Source organism: Oncorhynchus mykiss, chromosome 12 (genome assembly GCF_013265735.2).
Source record: "Oncorhynchus mykiss isolate Arlee chromosome 12, USDA_OmykA_1.1, whole genome shotgun sequence".
Taxonomy (NCBI): domain Eukaryota; kingdom Metazoa; phylum Chordata; class Actinopteri; order Salmoniformes; family Salmonidae; genus Oncorhynchus; species Oncorhynchus mykiss.
The window spans coordinates 56,329,829-56,351,556 of NC_048576.1; the positions used below are offsets into that span (position 1 = coordinate 56,329,829).

At 42.3% G+C, this 21,728-nt stretch overlaps 1 protein-coding gene across 6 annotated transcripts in view; it reads right to left on the reverse strand.

The window, feature by feature from the left end:
• LOC110537819 (glutamate receptor 1) overlaps positions 1 to 21,728 on the reverse strand; it is a 94,355-nt gene that overhangs the window by 46,076 nt on the left and 26,551 nt on the right. For all 6 annotated transcript variants that reach the window (XR_005035027.1, XR_005035026.1, XM_036937848.1 and 3 more), the window contains exons 3-4: positions 15,342 to 15,581; positions 3,584 to 3,771 (exon numbers count right to left, since the gene is read on the reverse strand). Coding sequence is in view for 4 of the 6 variants with exons in the window: in XM_036937848.1 (XP_036793743.1) it covers positions 3,584 to 3,771; positions 15,342 to 15,581 (428 nt within the window). In the remaining 2 variants the exon portion in view is untranslated. The remainder of the gene's footprint in view (positions 1 to 3,583; positions 3,772 to 15,341; positions 15,582 to 21,728) is intronic.

Consider the following 21,728-nt stretch of genomic DNA (forward strand, 5'->3'; position numbering starts at 1 on the left):
CTCTGTGATATGTTTGAGTTAGCGTCACTCACCCGGGCTGGTAGTGGATTGACGTCCTGTTTCTTCGTTATCACTCTTTGTGCACGGCTCTTCAGCATGATAATGCGTTCTTTGTAATCCTCCGTGCATGCAATCTCTGCCTCCAATCCGTCCAATGGCGTTAACTGTTCAATTCCACGATCGAGCTCAAACAAACTGTCCTCCTTAGCGGATAGCAATTCCAACAATGTACTCAAGTGATCGGTATCCGGATTTGACTGGGATATTTCCACGTCAATCTGATTCAAAATCTGCGTTGTTGCGCCTCGAATGGTACCCCGCTTTCGTCTCATTCTTTCTGCTTCATGCCGACGTTCCTCCTCAGCCATTTCAGCCACTTCTTCGTCGCAGCTCATATCCCGGGTTTCGGCACCAACTTTTAGATTAACTAACTTCTTAGTAATGACTCGGGACGTCGGGTTTGATACGAAAGCTTATAAGAATACTTGTTTACGTTACATTTAACAACAATTGTTTTGGTACAGAGCAATGCAGGTAAGATGCTGTTGGAAAGTCAGCCACAATCATCCGCACCTGCACATAATTGGTGCGTTATCACTCATTCCTCTCGCAAGGCATTCTGGGACTTGCAGTCAAAAAGCGTAATTCAACACAACCCAATACAATTACATATGCAAATAAATCTAAAGAAATATCTTTAGATACAGTTCAAAGAATAAACTTAGACATTAACTCTGTAACACATTAAAGTTACAACAAAGACAAAAGGCCTCATCGGCTGATGGACCCTCCCTTAAGGAGAGAGCTGAAATTCCTGATGATCGACAGTAGAAGTTGGCAAACTTCTAAAACCGTTGTACTGGCCATGACCTGACTGCATCTACTTTCTTGTCATTAATCTTCACTCCCTGCTGGCTGATTTGGTAACCCAAGAAGGCCCTCTGATGGAATTGACACTTCTCAGCCTTGACGAACAGTTGATGGGCTAGGAGGCGTTCCAGGACTGCTCGAACATGTGTGATGTGATCCTCCAGATTAACCAAGTAGATGAAGATGTCATCAATGTATACGATCACCCGGCGTCTGAGCATGTCCCTGAACACCTCGTTGACGAATGCCAGGAACACTGACGGAGCATTGGCTAAGCCAAAGGGCATCACCAAGTACTCGTAGTGGACAGACATTACGCTGAATGCAGTCTTCCACTCATCCTCCTCCCGGATGCGGATGAGATTGTAGGCACTCCGCAGGTCCAATTTGGTGAAGAAGCGGGCCCCGTGGAGCTGCTCGACAGCAGACGGCACCAATACTTCTTCGAGTCCTCTGTAACCAGTGCAAGGGTGTAATCCTCCACCCTTCTTGGCCACGAAGAAGAACCCAGCTGACGCAGGAGATGTAGAAGTGCTGATGAACCACTGTTGGAGCGCCTCCTGAATGTAATCCTCCATGGCCTGGGTCTCAGCCACAGACAGAGGGTAGATGCATCTGCATGGAGGTGTTGCATCAGCAAGCAGGTTGATGGCACAGTCCCAGGGGCAATGAGGGAGATAGGTGGCCCGGGTCTTGGAGAATACCTCCCTCAGATCCTGGTACCTCCGGGATGTTGGGCTGAAAGGCAACCAAAGGGCTCTCAACCGACATGGAACCACAGGGAACAGGGAAACAGGTCCTCTGACATTCAGGTGACCAGTCTGTGATTCTCATCCTCGACCATGAAATGGTGTGGTTATGGCGTTGAAGTCAAGGGAGGCCGAGGATGATCTTGTGAACTGGTGATGAAGGGGATATTCTCCTGATGATTGGACTCCACAGTGAGGGTAAGCGGTTGAGTGATGTGTGTAATGGTTCCGGAACCTAATAGCCGACAATCAGGGCCTTGCAGCGGAAAAGGAGAGGAGGGCGTGTATGAAGTAATATTGAGAGAGGCGGCAAGGGTCTGATCCAGAAAATTCCCTGTGGCACCGGAATCCACTAAAACTGTTGACACAGGACATGAGGGACAGTTTATTGTGTTATTAGCTTGTTTATTTTTGACTCCATGTGTAACTCTGTGTTGTTGTCTGTGTCACACTGCTTTGCTTTATCTTATCCAGGTCACAGTTGTAAATGAGAACTTGTTCTTAACTACCCTACCTGGTTAAATAAAGGTTAAATAAAATAAATTTAAAAAGTCAACCAACGAAATGGACACCAAAAAATAGCCTAGCAGGAAGTGATGAAGAATATTAGCTCCTGGCCCAGGGGATGGCAGATCACGTGACCGTCCCGCTATTCTAGTAGATCCAGGATTTAGCTGTGCCGGACACCGCTGGAGTCTGTGCCCTCCTTGACCACAGTACATACAGAGCTCCAGTTGTATCAGTCTGCAGCGCTCCGCCGCGGGGAGGTGTGTGACCCCTACCTCCATGGGTTCAGGCTCTGATTCCGAGTGTTCGCTGAAGGAGGGAAAGAAGCAATGAGAATGCCGACACTCCCGGAAAAGGTTATGAGCGCGTCCAGGGTAAGGTTGTCGTCTCGGCAGGCCAATTCCGTCTGGACCTCGTCGCGCAAACCTCTTCTAAATAGCGTGCGAAGCGCTGGAAGGTGAGCGCGTACTCAGCAGCAACCTGATCTCCCTGCCGTGATTGAAGAAGATGCTCACCTCCCTCTCTACCCTCCGGGAGATGATCAAAGATCCATTTAAACAGAGCCATGAACCCCTCATGAATTTAGCTCTTCTCCTCGACCGCCGTAGCCCATTCCAATGCCCGCCCTGTCAGCAGAGAAATAACCGTGGCAACCTTACACCTCTCGGTAGTAGGGGTTTCCATCTGGTGTGTAAAATAAAGTGTGCACTGAAGTAAGAAGCCACAGCATTTGGATTGGATACTGTCATATTTCTCTGGGAGGAATAAATGGGCATCGCTTCCCTGAGCAGTTTGCTGAATGGGCTGTTGGGCTGGCTCACTGGGTAGGCTGGTTCTAGAGTATTCTCCACCTCCTGGAAATGTTTGAGATCCTACAAACTGCGAAGGACCTCATCCATGGGCATCCCCAATTGTGCCAGCTGGTCATGGTGCTGAAGCAGAAGGTAACCCTGTTCGTCGACCGTCTGAGAGATATCCAATTTTCCTGCTGCTTCCATTTTTTTTGTTGGTAACAATGACACCATGAGGAAAGACGCAGGTCAAACCTTTAATGAACACAACAAACGTGAAACAAGACAGCGTGACAGAAGCGAGGTAACATGAACACAGGTGCAGTACCAACTGAGGAATGAACAAAAGGGACCTATAAAGGGGAGGTAATGAGGTCCAGGTGTGAGTCATAATTATGAGTGCCAGGTGCGCGTAATGATGAGTGCCAGGTGTACGCAATGATGATTCCCAGGACCGGTGGTTAGTATTCCGGCACCGTCGCACGCCGGAGGGGAGGAGCAGGAGTAGACGTGACACTTAAGTAAGAGGAGAAAGGGTTATTTTGTCACTCTAGCTGAGTGGTCCTCTTGTTGGAGTGAACCCATCCCACCATTGAAGTAATGTGTCTAGTTTACATCTATCTCCCTTTTCATTACTGGACAGTCTGTCAATCCAATGTTATTTACCAGGTTGAGGATCATGTTGAGTCTCTCCAGCTCACAGTCCAGGATGATGTTGTACTCCTTCTTCTTCTCTAGGTCCTGAACCACCTTCAAGAAGGCCGTCTGATCCATACCACTGTCCAGGTTCACTGATGTCACCTGCCATGTCTTCTCTGCTGCAGTGTCCAGAATCTTCTGGAGTACTGTCAGGCCTAAATGACAAGACAAACACCAAAGGAAAATACTAATTAGTCTGGGCATATTTGAGTAAGTAAACCAAACTTAGGTCTATATATGTAATTTCTTTTCATCCTTTGTAGCCACTTAAATTGCATTTACACCTGCTTACTTGACCTCACCTACTGTATGGAGCAAGTCACAACAATTTTGTTGTGACCTACAAAACCTATTGAATTAACAGAGTTGATTTTCTCTAATCAGCTTCTATAGAAGAGTGCCTTCATAAAGTACTCACACCCTTTGACTTTTACAGCATGAATTTAAAAAGTTTTACTTTAAGATTTTGTGTAACTGGCCTACACACAATACCCCAAAATGTCAAGTGGAAATATATTTTTCAAAAATGTATTACAAATGAAAAGCAGAGTCAATTAGTATTCAACCCATTTGTTATGGCAAGCCTAAATAAGTTCAGGAGTAAAAATGTGCTTAACAAGTCATATAATAAGTTGCATGGGCTCACTCTGTGGACAATGATAGTATTGAACATGATTTTAGGATGACTACTTCATCGATGTACCTCACACATACAATCATCTGTAATGTCCTTCAGTCGAGCAGTGAATTTCAAACACAGATTCAACCACAAAGACCAGGGAGGTTTTCCAATGCCTCTCAAAGAAGGGCACCTATTGGTAGATGGGTAAAAAACAAACAATGTATTTCCCTTTGAGCATATTAATTACACTTTGGATGGTGTCTTAATTCACCCAGTCACTATAAAGATACAGGCGTCCTTCCTAACTGAGTTGCCGAAGAGGAAGGAACCTGCTTAGGGATTTCAATGGTGACTTTAAAACAAATACAGAGTTTAATAGCTGTGATAGGAGAAAACTCAGGATGGAACAACATTGTAGTTGCTCCACAATTACTAACCTAAATGACAGAGTGAAAAGAAAGCCTGCACAAAACCCAAATATTCCATAACATGCATCCTATTTGCAAGGCACTAAAGTAAAACTGCTAAAAATGTGTCAAATAAATGTACTTTATGTCCTGAATACAACGCATTATGTTTCGGGCAAATCCAACACATCACTGAGGACTGCTCTCCATATTTTCAAGCATGGTGGTGAATGCATCATGTTATGGGTATGCTTGTCATCGTCAATAACAAGGGAGTTTTTTGGGGGGACAATAAAGTGAGGGGCGCCACCAACCCAGAAGATTGGGTGATCTCGCTCTCCGGGGCCAACTTGAGTAAAGTCTTTAATCAGGTCAATACCCACAAGGCCGCGGGGCCCAATGGTATTTCAGGGTGCATTCTCAGAGCATTCGCAGAACAGCTAACCAATATACTCAAGGTCATTTTCAACCTCTCCTTGTCCCAGTCTGTAATCCCCACATGTATTAGGATGGACATCCTTCCTGTTCCCAAGAACTCAAAGGCTTCATGCCACAATGAGTACCGGCTTTAGCACTCATATCTGTAATCATGAAGTGCTTTGGTGAGGCTGGTTATGAGACACATCAACTAGATCCACTCCAATTTGCATACCGCCATAGACAACGCAATCTCAATTGCACCCCACACTGTCCTCACCCAACCTAGATAAGAGGAATACCTATGTGAAAAATGCTGTTCATTGTTTACAGCTCACTGTTCAACACCATTGTCCCCTCCAAGCTCGTCATCAAGCTTAGGAAGCTGATGGAGTGAGACTAAACACCTCCATCTGCAAACTGGAACTTGGAATTCCTGATGGGCCGACCCCAGGTGGAGAGGGTAGGCAACATCACCTCGCTAAGCTGACCCTCAACACGGGGACCCTACAGGGGTGTATGCTTAGTCCCATCCTGTACACCATGTTGACCCACCATCACAAGTTTGCTGACGACACGACTTGGTAGGCCTGATGACTGGCGACGCTGAGAGCCTACAGGGAGGTGGTCAGTGACCTGGCAGTGTGGGGCTGGAAGGACTACAGCAAATTTGGGCATGAGCACGCCCTCATCCACAATGACGGGGCTGCAGTGAAGCGATGTCAAGAGCTTCAAGTTCCTCATGTCGAAATCACTAAGAACTTAAAATGGTCCGCACACATACGCGCAGTCGTGAAAAAGGTTAAGGCATGGGCCGTCAGACCCTAAAAAATATATACAGTTGCACCATTGAGAGCATCTTAGCTGGCTGCATCACTGCTTGGTATGAAAATAGCACCGCCCTCAATTGCATGGCGCTACAGAAGGTGGTGCGGACAGCCCATTACGTCACTGGCGCCGAGCTTCCTGCCAACCAGAACCTCTATATCAGGCAGTGTGAAAGGAAGGCCTGGAAAATTGTTGACAACTTCAACCACTCAAGCCATAGACTGTTCTCTCTGCTTCCGCACGACAAGCGTGCATCAAGCCTGACATCAACAGGCTCCTGAACAGGTTATGATCCCCATACCATATGACTGCTAAATAGCTAACAGCTGAGTTGACATTTTCTATTTTATTCCTATATTTTTCACTGTCTATTCACAGGGCCCTACACACTAATCACATTGATACTCCAACACACATACAAACACTCACTCCATCATTTGCTCTCACACACATAACATGCACATGCATGTATAGTTGTTTTCAACTCTCTAGAGACAGCTGGAGTGGTAGAGATCGGCTATGAAAAGCCAACTGACATTTACTCCTGAGGTGATGACTTGCTGCACCCTCGACAACTATTGCGATTATTATTATTTGACCATGCTGGTCATTTATGAACATTTGAACATCTTGGCCATGTTCTGTTATAATCTCCACCCGGCACAGCCAGAAGAGGACTGGCCACCACTCATAGCCTGGTTCCTCTCTAGGTTTTGGCTTTTCTAGGGAGTTTTTCCTAGCCACCGTGCTTCTACACCTGCATTGCTTGTTGTTTGGGGTTTTAGGCTGGGTTTCTGTACAGCACTTTGAGATATCAGCTGATGTACGAAGGGCTATATAAATACATTTGATTTAGATTTTTTTAGTGACTCTACACAGATCCACTCCCATACAATCATCATATATGCTGCTGCTACTGTTTATCATATATCCTGATGCCATGTCAAGCAATAAGGCACTGAGTTTGAAGATAGGCCTTGAAATACATCCACAGGTACACCTCCAATTGAATCAAATGATGTCAATTAGCCTATCAGAAGCTTCTAAAGTCATGACATCATTTTCTGGAATTTTCCAAGCTGTTTAAAGGCACAGTCAACTTAGTGTATGTAAGCTTCTGACCCACTGGAATTGTGATACAGTGAATTTTAAGTGAAATAATCTCTGTAAAAAATTGTTGGAAGAATTACCTGTACCATGCACAAAGTAGATCTCATAATCGATTTACCAAAACTATAGTTTGTTAACAAGACATTTGTGGAAATGATGAAAAACGAGTTTTAATGTCTCCAACCTAAGTGTATGTAAACTTCCAACTTTAACTGTATACTACCACCGTTCGAAAGTTTGGGGTCACTTAGAAATGTCCTTGTTTTTGAAAGAAAAGCACATTAAAATAACATCAAGTTCATTAAAAATACAGTGTAGACATTGTTAATGTTGTAAATGACTATTGTGGCTGGAAACTGCTTTTCAAAAGATATTATAAATAACTACATAGGCGTACAGTCTAAAAAAAAGGCCAGTTTTATTGCTTCTTTAATCAGGACAACAGTTTTCAACTGTGCTAACATAATAACAAAAGTGATTTATAATGATCAATTAGCCCTTTAAAATAATAAACTTGGGTTAGCTAACACAACGTGCCATTGGAACACAGGAGAACACAGGAGAACACAGGAGAACACAGGAGGTGGTTGCTGATAATGGGCCTTTGAATGGCTATGTAGATATTCCATTAAAAGTCAGACGTTTCCAGCTAAAATAGTCATTTACAACATTAACAGTGTAGACAATGTATTTCTGACTCATTTGATGTATTTTAATTAAGATTTTTTGTTGTTGTTGCTTTTCTTTCAAAAACAAGGACATTTCTAAGTGACCCCAAACTTTTTAACGGTTGTATGTATGGTATGTATGTCGGTATGTATGTATGTGTGTATGTATGTATGTCGATCCAGTATCCCTTGACATTTTAAATATGGTACTGGTACTGACCCTGTATAGTATACTTGCTTACTTTATCATGTTATTCTTATTTCTCCTGTGTTTTGGTTTTAACTTGTTATTTTTAGTTTTACATTGTTATTGTTACTGCATTGTTGGATTTAGAGCTTGCAACAAAGGCATTTCTCTGTACACGTGCATGTGACATTAAAACTTGAAACTAGAGCTAAGCACAGGCAAAATCCCACAGGAAAACCTGGTTCAGTTTGCTTTCCAACAGACACTGGGAGCCAAATTCACCTTTCAGCAGGACAATAACCCATAACACAGGGCCAAACACACTGCAGCTGATTACCAAGATGTCATTGAATGTTCCTGAGTGGCCTAGTTACAGTTTGGACTTGAATCGGCTTGAAAATCTATGGCAAGACATGGCTGTCGAGCAATGATCAACAATCAACTTGACCGAGCTTGAAGAATTGTGTACAATCCCGGTGTGCAAAGCTCTTACAGACTTACCCGGAAAGACTTGCAGCTGTAATCACTGCCAAATGTGTTTCTAACATGTTTATTTTTCAATACATTTACAAAAAACGTAAAAAAACATGTTGTTTTCACTTTATGGGGTATTGTGTGTGTGTGTGTGTAGATGGGTGAGAAAAACAATTGAATCAATTTGGAATCCAGGCTGTAACAAAATGTGTAAGTCAAGGGGTGTAAATACTTTCTGAAGGCACTGTACATACTATGTGTACTCTTGCCTTTAAATCCACCTTGGTAAATAAATGGGTATTATAAATTCATAATGCTTTTTGATCAGGAGTGGTTTGTTTAGCACAGTGCCACTGCATAGAGGGAACAGAGGATATCACCGAGCTAAACAGCAGACTGCGTGCGAGGCAGAGCTGCGCAGGTTGTTTTCACACCAGTCACCTGAAATCACTGTCACCACACCTAAAATTGACAGCCAAGCTGAGGCACCATGCTGCTGTCTGCATGCCTATTTATTCTCCTCAGCCAAATTATATGTGCTGCTTCGTATCTGCTTTCCCAAAGGCCCAAAGTTTAAAAAGGGACACATTTAGCATTTCAAATGGCTTCCCCCCCGTTTAATACTGGAAATGGAAAGGCTAGAGTATTTTGCAATGAGGAAGACAAGGAGGAAGTATGTTTGAAGACAGCTAATCTGAAGACATTATGCAGTTGGGGGTGATCATAGTAAAAAGAGCCTATGAAGTGGAGGGAACTACTTCAGTGGCCCCCCTCTCCCCTTCCTTCCCCCATTCACGTCTCTTCTCTCCTTGAGGAACACGACTTGGAACTTAGATGGGTGACGTGCGACTGCAGCTGAACCATTTGAATTAATGCCATTCCTTCCCTGTATCAATGCCTTTCCTTCCCTGTATCAATGCCTTTCCTTCCCTGTATCAATGCCTTTCCTTCCCTGTATCAATGCCTTTCCTTCCCTGTATCAATAACACCGGCACATCAATATTCCCCCCCATATAAATTTCCTCCGATTTATGTTCACCCATATGTTTAATGATGTGGTGGAGGAAGTGAGGCTTGGGTTTTCTTTCTCGTGTGCCCTTCTGTTTATGTAAATCCGTTTTGAAGCAGAAGTATTAGCATGAAAATAAGGATCGTCTGTTCTGAGACATTGTTTCTGACATATCGTACACTCCCCTACACATTTAAAGTACTTGGACAGTGAAGCTAAAATGTTTAATTTGGCTCTATATTCCGGCATTTGTCTTGATAAAATGTGTCATATGAGGTGACAGTGCAGAATGTCACCTTTTATTTGATGTTATTTTCATATTTTTTACCACTTAGAAATGAAAGCAATTTATGAACAGTTGAAGTCGGAAGTTTACATACACTGAGGTTGGAGTCATTAAAACTCGTTTTTCAACCACTCCACAAATTCCTTGTTAACAAACTATAGATTTGGCAAGTCGGTTAGGACATCTACTTTGTGCATGATACAAGTAATTTTTCCAACAATTGTTAACAGACTGATTATTTCACTCACTGTATCACAATTCCAGTGGGACACTAAGTTGACTGTGCCTTTAAACAGCTTGTAAAATTCCAGAAAATGATGTCATGGCTTCAGAAGCTTCAGAGAGGCTAATTGACATGATTTGATTCAATTGGAGGTGTACCTGTGGATGTACTTCAAGGCCTATCTTCAAACTCAGTGCCTTATTGCTTGACATCATGGGAAAATCAAAAGAAATCAGCCAAGACCTCAGAAAAAAATTGTAGACCTCAAAGTCTGGTTCATCCTTGGTAGCAATTTCCAAATGCCTGAATTTCCAAATACCAGAGTGACTGTCTTCAAATCACATTTTTGATCAAAACAGACAGCCTCCTACAAAGTACCACTGCTAGGCAATCTTGTTAAGGCAACAATTAACAATAGAGCTAAAACAAAAGTATCAGATGCAATTTAAACACACCAACTTCAGCTTTGACCTGAAAATGACCAACCTGATAAATTACTTTATAATTCATCAGGTAAGTAGGCTACTTAGCATTTTCATATGTTATAGTATAGAGGCAATTCCAGGCATTGTTAAAAAGGCAAGCCGCCACCTTTAGGATTTGGTTGGCGGATCGCATTCAACTTTTAGGTGCCTTCACCTCCACCTACTGTACTGTTGTGTGACCTACCTACATTAAATTCTTCATATGGTAATATAAAATTATTAGCCCTCTCAACAACAAACAAAACACCACCCCATTCCACTATTTAACCCTATCTAATCATCCTCCAGACCAACGGTCTGAGAGGACAGAACACTCCCGAACTCTGTCTTTCTGCCCCTGAGAAAGGCAGTTAACCCGGGTGCCGATGACGTGGATGTCGATTCCGAGGGGTTGGGTTAAATGCGGAAGACACATTTCAGTTGAATGCATTCAGTTGTACAACTGACTAGGTATGCCCATTTCCTTTTACCACTCAACACCCCCTGCAACTGTTTTGTAGTAAATCCTCGTAATCCTAAGTACTTCTCAGCTGGTGCCACCACAACCTCTATTTTCTGTGACTTCTGATCCATTTATGCAGTACAATTGACAAGCATGGCTATGAATGCTAAAAAGCCCACCTTACTGAAGCACATACTCTTCCCATCGCTCTCTGTCTACTCACAGGAATCATTTCAGTATCCCTCACCTTGCAACCATCTTCCTCTACCACACTCTTCACTGCTTCGGCATACAACACTTTCTCTACTTCTCTAACCCTGGCAACCTCAACCTGCCTTTCTCTCATTGGACACCTCGAAACTCCAGCCCCATTGGCACCCCCACAACTTTCTTCACCGATACTACACATTCCTTCGCCTCATGCACTCCTGCACACTTTCATATCTAGGAATCTCCCTTCTACACACTGCTGTAACATGCACATAAACTTGAAACCTTAAACATTGTAGTATTTCAAAACAAAAGCTCTCAAGGGATAACTTACACTTCCTAACTTGTCCTTGTCAGGCAAAGACTCTACACCAAAACACAGCAGGACAGACAATCACTTCTCTGGTTCCCCACGCTCTCCACCGGGGGTCTGCATCGCACCAAATGGCGGGCATCACAGACACTGGCAATATTACATTTCTGATCCTCCTCAACACTCAATGCCACCTCTGTTATCACTTCTTTCAAAGGCGACTTGCTCCGGAGAGCAAAGAAAGTCACATGTCTTGTCCCTAATCACGTGATCCGTAGCGCCCTCTCCCTCTGGACTGAAGAAACACAATAAATCATCACTATTCCGCTCCGAGTTACTCTCACCAACTCAAAAGTCCCCAACCTCTTCTCCACCCAACCTTACACCACATATGGATCAACAAATCTCACTGCCACTGAGCCAGAATTATCCTTTTCATCCTCGGGACGAGGCCCGACCTCGGCGGTCCTCACCGCACGTACTACATCCATACTTTCGGCAGGTTCCATCTCTAAGAAATTAGAACCTGTGTTCTAATGCTGTTGTTCGAATGCTTTTTGCACTTGGCACCAACCTTCCTCATCACACCGCTTCCCTCTACACTCAGCTCCTTCTCAGCAGTCATCACTGTACCGCCCCCACAATTAATTTGTCCTCAATCTCTTCACGTTCACTTTCCTTCTCTAACTCTTCCAAAAGTTCTGTGCGATCTTCCATTCCGTATTCCCTCAAAACATAACTGCCTTGAGTAAGGCAGTTAACCCCTAACAATTGCTCCCTGGGTGCAGATGATGTTGATTAAGGTAGCCCCCCAAAACCTCCTTGGCATGAACAAAGTGGGAGATGATTTCTTTAGTTGTGATGTGGGAGAGATTGCTGTTGTTTTTCTCTGGCCCTCTGTTTATAGTAGTACATGTTGTCTGAATCAACCAGTGGGTGACCTCAGTACCAAAGTCCTCAGAATTCTCTCTAAAACAACAGCTTTGTTCAGAAGGAAGAGCATAAGATGACATGTAGGTCTGGGTAGAGAAGAAATTATGAATATAGATCTCTTTCTACACCGCATATGATTTGCATAAACATTAACAATGCATATCATTTACCAAAAATACCCAAGTACACCCAAATGGAGATCATACATTTGGAACCACAGCAAGCTGCTGCCTTTCTATATCAAGCTATCACTGGAGCCATGCAGTCTATGTAGTAATGCACTCATAAAATTAGTCACAGCTTTTAATTTGTATGCAGATAGAGCAATTACATCATGCATACGTGATGCACAGGGCTAAGACTTTTCCTGACCATGTGATCTGGCAAGAAAAATCTCCTAGTGATGTGTGCTATGTATAATAATTTTGCCTTTGCATTCATTAGCAGTAAAAACAAAATATTTCATGCTCTGAGAGAGATTGAATGGTTATCTAAGTCTGTTATTTTCTGTCATATATAGAAACAGAAAGTGGCGTTTTTCAAATTTTAGTTGCGACATGGATTACGCAACAGATGACAAAAGTAGGTTGTCAAAAGTAACAGTGAGGTTTAAATGCATTTAATGTGAATTAAAACACTATGTCGAATCACATTTTTAAACTGCCTCTGCTCGCCTTGCAATACACTTCCTGTCGTCTCTGTACAGGCACATAGAGCTCATCTCAGCAGCTGTGAAATTGTCTCACACTGGAGAGCAAACCAGCTTTATCGTCCACTGAGCAGCACTAACCTGCAGATAAACTAGGGAGACAAACGCTGTGCTCCCTCTATCTGTCTCAGCGCTAGCAACGCGTCACACCACTGCAGCAGTGAAACGGAAGAGATCAGTGTTGGGATTGGCAAAGAAAGCAGCCTGGGCTCCTATCGGTCCCTTTCTCTACTGCTTTCACTGACCTGCCCATCACAGCTCCTCTAAAATGTTGCACAAACCCAAATTCAATTTCTGCACTGTCTCTATTTGTGTAGTGTAGATTTTTTTAACCCCGATATACAGTGCGGATTTTGGTCTTTATAATATAGACCATGTCTAGGTTTTAAGAGGCTGAGCCTTTGTTGTGAAACATTGGTGTTGTCTTCCTTTTCACTATTGCAAACATATGTGTAAACTAGCAAAGAGGAGCCAGAAAACTGGCTTACAATTATAAAGAGTCACGGGAAAACAAAAGACACCATACAACACAAAAAGTTAAAAACAAGTTAAACCTTTTACAGTCCTCTTGTAGTCTGTGAGGGCAATCATTAGGGCCAGGACGATACCAGTATCGTGATACTAGTTAGTATCTAGGCAAGGAATTTAACTTCTTTAGAAATGCAGCCCTAATGTTGTAAACAAACATCAGGACGGTGTTGTCATCCAGAGTCACATGCATTTATTTTCCAATCTATAACACACAATATTTTACATTCAGAAGGTTTTTAAAGGACCAAGGTCTGCTTCATGTTTGAAGTTTAGTCATGGGGGAAAAAAATATTGTGAAACTGCTATCGTTCCAGCCCTAGCAATCATACTGTAATGTAACACTTAAGGGAAAGTGGGATACCTAGTCAGTTGTACAGCGGAATGCATCTTCCACATTTAACCCCTCTGAATCAGAGCTGCCTTACACTTACATCATCTGCATCCGGAGAGCAGTTGTTGGGGTTTAACTGCCTTGCTCAGGGGCTGAACTACAGATTTTTACCTTGTCAGCTCAGGGATTTTATCCAGCAACCTTTCAGTTACTGGCCCAATGGTCCTACCCACCAGACTACGGGGAATCATGTCTTGCCGTATGGTTACAAAACTGTTCTCTGGAGTCTAGCCTTGAGGCGTCACACAACGGAGCAGGGCAGTGTGGTATCTCGAGGCCTGAGCTCTGGCTTTAGAGTTAGAGTAATGCAGGAGTGATTCATCTCTGGTTATATCCTGAAGAGTACATATGTAATGTAAGCCTCAGCGCACGCACACACACACACACACATTACACAGACACATAGTCACAGACATAAACATTGGAGTGAAGTTCCCTAAAAGGCTTAAATAACCACTGACTGTGCGGTGCAGTATCCAGGCAACAGGGCTTGAATCAATGGCGGTGAGGGGGGTGTGTCACTCGGATGTGTCATGAAGAAGTCGACAACCTTGAGTTCCTTGTCCAAGACTAAAGCGCTATGGCTAGATAAACAAATCGATGGAGCATTTGTCCCGCTGCATGGATCTCACCGGAAATATACAACAACAAAAAATTATCCATTGTCAAAGAACCACTTGTGTGCAGATCACACACTGTACATGTTAAAAAATAAGCAAGCAAGTACACATTATGTAATTATATTTGTTCATCTACGGTTCAGACACTTAGGTCTACATGTCCTGGGCACATCCACTGCATCAACCAGACTCTGCATCATTAAGCAGTTCACATCTCCTACTAGCTGCATCTGTTTCTGATGGCACTGAAGTTGAGTGAAGGTTACAGTTGAGTGGCTGCAAATTGAAGAGGAACACGCACCAGGGGCTCATTTCCCATAGGAGACCATCGCAGTTAAATATGCCCATCCAAGCACAAAATGTGCATTGAGGACGTACAGTTTACAGAGTACAGCTTACACATCTAGAGGAGCTTCTGGCAGAATACCAAACAACGCATTTAACAAACACAAATACATCCACAGATGTTGTAAAACAATATCACATACCATATACAGCATGGCAACACTCATTGTCAGAGAGGAAACAGTATAGCAAACTTTAATTGGACGAGTCTGACTGTACAACATTCCAAACCGTTTCAATTAATGCCACTCTGAACTGAGAGAGAATACACCTAACAAATATCAACAATATATCCACAAATACTTCAATAATAGAACGTATCCAGAATGATAGCTTGGTTACTTCAAATGTATCCACAACAACAATTGCAGAGACGCCTGAGCTTAACATTGATCAACTGTGCTTTATCTGTGTATTGTGAAAGTATGCATCTCTTTTTGCCAAGTAGCCTAGTGTACAGTTTGACTTTCTCAAGAGGTTCCACAAAACAAAAATGACCGAATGATGAACAGTACCTGAGTGTGAGCTGTACATGTAAACGAACTTGGTCCATTTGTAGTGCTGGATCAGGGCAATGAGGGGCTCCTGGAGTTCCGGTCTCAGCTGGATCACAAACTGGTTGTTGGTTTCTATGGGGAAACTGGGTGTAACAAAGCAGACGTGGAGAGCCCCACAGAATGACATGAGCATGTTCATGGTCTTCCTGTCATACAGTCCGATGATGGCGTAGACTCCTTTGGAAAACTGTGAACAAACTGTGGAGAGGAGAAAAGAAAGAATGGGAAAGGTGATCACATCTGATTGCTATGTTTATTCATACAAAAGACTGAACAGACAGGAAATCGGTGAGATATTAGAATGGGTGTAGGCATACATGTTAACTCCCCTAGAACAGAGACGGGACTGCCTTAAGTAGGCCCGGGGATACATTTTTTTAAAAGGAACTCAGTCGAGGTCTCAACTTACTGTATACACAAAGTGCAAATTCGAAATTTGTTTGTGCACCAGCAATTTTTCTCTTATGTCAGTCACTGATAGTCACTCAATTAGCCCGTGTCAGCAAACAAAAAAAATGTGATCGGTTAATTAGTCTAGCCAGCTTTCTAAGCGTGCAGTGATCATGGTTGAATTACCGACCCGGGTGGCCCCCACTCTCGGATATCATGTTAAAAACTGCAAACATTTCTCTCCACCCTATGGATCAGTAGAATTGCATGAAATTACTTATATTACAAATATTCTCTCTGCCCCATGGCAACATTTTTGAATTGCAGTAAAATTTGTAGACTTGGAGGAAATTACTATAAAAAAATGATCTCCTCTGTCAAGGAAACAGTCCTACTTGTATGAGAACATCATATCAGGAATGCAACATAGTATTATCCCAGCAAACAGGGAACATTTCCAGAACATTAGCGAAGATTCCCATTAAGTTCTATTTAGGGTTTTATCTATTGGGATGATAATTTTTTTGATAAATAAAAATGTTATTTAATTATTTTAAATGAAATATCCTTGGAATGTTCTCCTAGCATTCACTAAAATGTTGTGCACAACATCTGTACCAACCACCATAGAACATTCCCAAAAAGTTCTCATTAGGTTTCCAGGTGATAACACAATGTACCTGCAATGTTTTCCCAGCAAACCAAAATTTGATTCGTCAAGGTTGTGGCAAATGTTTTCATAACACAAAAACTGTCCAGTTGCGCTGTTGATTAAACCATGTTTGTATGAAACATTTGCCAGAACACATTTTGTCTGTTCTTTAAAGGTTCACAGAATGTTTCATTAGGTTGTGGGAACAGTCGGGTTGGGTACATTGTGGGGACATCACAAAATATATGTTCCCAAAACCCCAAAACTGTCCTGTTGTGTGAATGATTATACAATGTTTCTTTTAGGCTGCAAAAAAACATTCACCTGATGTTACAAGAACATTCTCAGAACACATTTTGTCTGATATGTAAAGGTTCTCAGAATGTTTCCTTGGGTTTTGGGAACATTGTGGGGATATGAGTTCCAAAACACAAAAGTGACTGAAACATGGTCCTGCTCCTCTTTTTTTAACCAGCTCATGTTTAAAACAAATACAATGTGTTAAAACACCACTGGAGATACAGCTCAATACTATACCTGCGCCTCTGCTCTAGCCATTTTGTTTGCCTCCCTGTTGTGCTGTCTATCCGTCTCAGCATCTTCTCTGCTGTCATTATGTGCTTCTTCTTGTTCTCTGTCTGTCTTAATGCCTTTATGTTATTAAAGCCAAGCTAATGACTTAAGATAAATTGCAAATTAGTGCCTCTCATGTGTTTTCCTACCATAAGTTTTAATTAATATTACAGGGCTCCCGACTAACATTTTCCCCTGGTATCACTGGTGCCATTAACTTTTACAGTTTGTGGGATCAGCCCATGATTTTGTCGGACCCAAAATCATGAGGAATCATCTTGTGGAGTCATTCATCAAGAAGTATGATACATAGACTACTGAGGTATTCAATAAATAAATGGTTTCATCTAACAGCTCCAAGCAGGAATGCATGATTCAAGATATTTTAATGGGCAACTTTAATCCAGTGATTATCATTAATTTTGGGTTGACAATTAGACTATAGTTACTGTCAAAATAGGACTGCATAATGTCTTAATTTCTTTTTGTACAATAGAGATGAATCTTTATGTGCACTAACTAATATCCAAGCTGGTCATTAGAAATAGACATTGATTTGAAAAGGACGTAGAACGTCCATATATACATTTAAAAATGTAAAAAAGATCGCCCAGCACTGGGAGAGCGCGAACTCATAGGTCATCCTGATCTCGCAGGCTTACATTCTGTTTTGCTACAAATATAGTCTGGCCACGACCAGATTCAAACTATTTGAGCCCCTCCCTTCCATCCACTGTATGGCCAGACCAATCAACATCCTCTGATCAACTGTGGTTTGCAGAAGTCAAATCATAACAAAACTGTCTTCTCTTGAGGAGGTTGGTGTTGATGCTGGTATAGCGGCAGTTATATCAGAACTGGAGGGCATAACTTAATTGAAAGAAAAGAAAATAACAGCATTGAAGGCTTTTCTCAGGAGTGAAGACATATTTGCTCTACTCCCGACTGAAGTTCGCCAAGAGCTTGATTTACCAGCTAGCTCTGTTTGGTAGACAAGAAAATGTGGCAGATTGAGTGTCGTCATTGGTTGCCCTCATGGAAGTTCACATCACATACACATAGTAAATATACAGCGCATTTGGAATGTATTCAGACCCTTTGACTTTTTCCACAATTACTTTACAGTCTTATTCTAAAATTGATTAAATTGTTTTTTCCCTCCTCAATCTAGCTACCCCATAATAACAAAGCAAAAAATGTTTTTTAGAAATTTGGGCATATGTATTAAAAATAAAAACTGAAATATAACATTTACATAAGTATTCAGACCCTTTGCGCTGTACATATTACAGCCTCAAGTCATCTTGGGTATGATGCTACAAGCTTGGTACACTTGTATTTGGGGAGTTTCTCCCATTCTTCTCTGCAGATCCTGAAGCTCTGTTGGGTTGGATGGGGAGCGTCGCTGCACAGCTATTTTTTCAAGTCTCTCCAGAGATGTTAGATCGGGTTCAAGTCCGGGCTCTGTCTGGGCCACTCAAGGACATTCAGAGACTTGTCCCGAAACCTCTCCTGCATTGTCTTGTCTGTTTGCTTAGGGATATTGTCCTGTTGGAAGGTGAACCTTCGCCCCCAGTCTGAGGTCCTGAGCGCTCTGGAGAAGGTTTTCAACAAGGATCTCTGTTCATCTTTCCCACGATCCTGACTAGTCTCCCTGTCCCTCAAGATGAAAAACATCCCCACAGCATGATGCTGCCACCACCATGCTTCACTGTAGGGATTTTGCCAGGTTTCCTCCAGACATGACACTTGGCATTCAGGCCAAAGAGTTCAATATTGGTTTCATCAGGCAAGAGAATCTTGTTTCTCATGGTCTGAGAGTTCCTTAGGTGCCTTTTGGCAAACTCCAAGAGGGCTGTCATGTGCCTTTTACTGATGAGTGTCTTCTGTCTGGCCACTCTACCATAAAGGCCTGATTGGTGGAGTGCTGTAGCGATGTGCGTCCTTATGGAAGGTTCTCCACAGAGGAGCTCTGTCAGAGTGACCATCAGGTTCTTGATCAGAACCAAGAACCTGTTGCATAATTTGCATAATTGCATCATTTGATATCAAGCGAGTCCTTGCTATTGATAAAAGACAATACTGTGCAATCGCCTACATCGACCTGGCCAAGGCTTTCAACTCTGTCAATCACCGTATTCTTATCAGCAGACTCAACAGCCTTGGTTTCTCTAATGACTGCCTCGCCTGGTTCACTAACTACTTCTCAGATAGAGTTCAGTGTGTCAAATCGTAGGGCCTGCTATCCGTACCTCTGGCATTCTCTATGGAGGTGCCACAGGGTTCAATTCTCGGGCTGACACTTTTCTCTGTATATCAATGATGTCGCTCTTGCTGCGGGTGATTCTTTGATCCACCTCTATGCAGAGGACACCATTCTGTATACATCTGGCCCTTCTTTGGACACTGTGTAACAAACCTCCAAACAAGCTTCAACGCCATACAACACTCCTTCCGTGGCCTCCAACTGCTCTTAAATGCTAGTAAAACAAAATGCATGCTCTTCAACCGATCGCTGCCCGCCCAACTAGCATCACTACTCTGGACGGTTCCGACTTAGAATATGTGGACAACTATAAATACCCAGGTGTCTGGCTAGACTGTAAATAAACTCTCCTTCCAGATTCATATTAAGCATCTCCAATCCGAAGATAAATCTAGAATCGGCTTCCTATTTCGCAACAAAGCCCCCTTCACTCATGCAGCCAAACATCTCCCTCACTAACTTATCTCCCTCACTAACTTTAAGCGTCAGCTGGCAGAGCAGCTTACCGATTGCTGCAGCTGTACACAGCCCATCTGTAAATAGCCCATCCAACCAACCAACTATCTACCTCATCCCCATATTTGGTTTTGTTTTTCTGCTCTTTTGCACGCCAGTATTTCTACTTGCACATCTATCACTCCAGTGTAAATTGCTATATTGTAATTACTTTGTCGCCTTACTTCCTTACTTAATTTGCACACACTGTATACAGATGTTTCTATTGTGTTATTGACTGTATGATTGTTTATCCCATGTGTAACTCTGTTGTTTGTGTCGCACTGCTTTGCTTTATCTTGGCCAGGTTGTAGTTGTAAATGAGAACTTGCTCTCAACTGGCCTACCTTGTTAAATAAAGGTGAAATAAAAAAATTAAATAAATAAAAAGTTGAACATTAATTGTACTCCTAGCTAGCAGTGGATAAGTAACAGGCCTTCTCAAAGACAATAAGCTAGCTAGCTTAGTTAGCAAACTATAGCTTGCTATATGACTTGCTCTAACATAACGTTGCAACGATACGGACAGTAATGGACAATATGATGACTTCTGTTTGCAAGTCCATAAATATGGATGTTATTGATATACTTTCTCATGTAGAGTCTTTTGGATCTTATTTTCTTTCAAGTCAAATGTTTGTCACATGCTTCGTAAACAACAGGTGTAAACTAACAGTGAAATGCTTACTTATGGGTCCTTCCCAACAATGCAGAATACAATAAAACAATTTTTTATTTTTATTTTTATTTTACCTTTATTTAACCAGGTAGGCAAGTTGAGAACAAGTTCTCATTTACAATTGCGACCTGGCCAAGATAAAGCAAAGCAGTTCGACAGATACAACGACACAGAGTTACACATGGAGTAAAACAAACATACAATCAATAATACAGTATAAACAAGTCTATATACAATGTGAGCAAATGAGGTGAGAAGGGAGGTAAAGGCAAAAAAGGCCATGGTGGCAAGGTAAATACAATATAGCAAGTAAAACACTGGAATGGTAGATTTGCAGTGGAAGAATGTGCAAAGTAGAAATAAAAATAATGGGGTGCAAAGGAGCAAAATAAATAAATAAATAAATAAAAATAAATACAGTAGGGAAAGAGGTAGTTGTTTGGGCTAAATTATAGGTGGGCTATGTACAGGTGCAGTAATCTGTGAGCTGCTCTGACAGTTGGTGCTTAAAGCTAGTGAGGGAGATAAGTGTTTCCAGTTTCAGAGATTTTTGTAGTTCGTTCCAGTACCGAGATTGTGTGCAGGGTTACAGCAGCAGAACACCCTGCATCCCACTGCCTGCTTACCTCTGAAGCTAAGCAAGGTTAGTCCTGGATGGGAGACCAGATGCTCCTGGAAGTGGTGTTGGAGGGCCAGTACGAGGCACTCTTTCCTCTGGTCTAAACACATATATATATATATATATATATATATATATATATATATATATCTCAATTCCCCTGGGCAGTGATTGGGGACATTATCCTGTATAGAGTGCTGTCTTTTGGATAGGAAGTTAAATGGGTGTCCTGACTCTGTGGTCACTAAAAATGCCATGGCACTTATCGTAAGAGTAGGGGTGTTAACCCCGGTGTCCTGGCTAAATTCCCAATCTGGCTCTCATATCATCATTTCCACCTAATCATCCCCAGCTTCCAAATTGGCTCATTCCTCTCCACTGTAACTATTCCCCAGGTTGTTGCCGTAAATGAGAATGTGTTCTCGGTCAACTTACCTGGTAAAATAAGGTTTAAATACAACATGTAAATGTGTACATAGGAGAGAAGTGACTAGGCAACAGGATAGATACTAGACAGTAGGTGTGTATGTGTTGGAGTCTCAGTGTTGGTGCATCGAGTCAAAAAGGGTTAGTGCATGGGTCAAAGCAGATAGTTAACCAAATAGCTACCCGGACTATTTTAGCAATCTTACGGCTTGGGGGTATTTGTATTTGTTATCTACACTACTCTA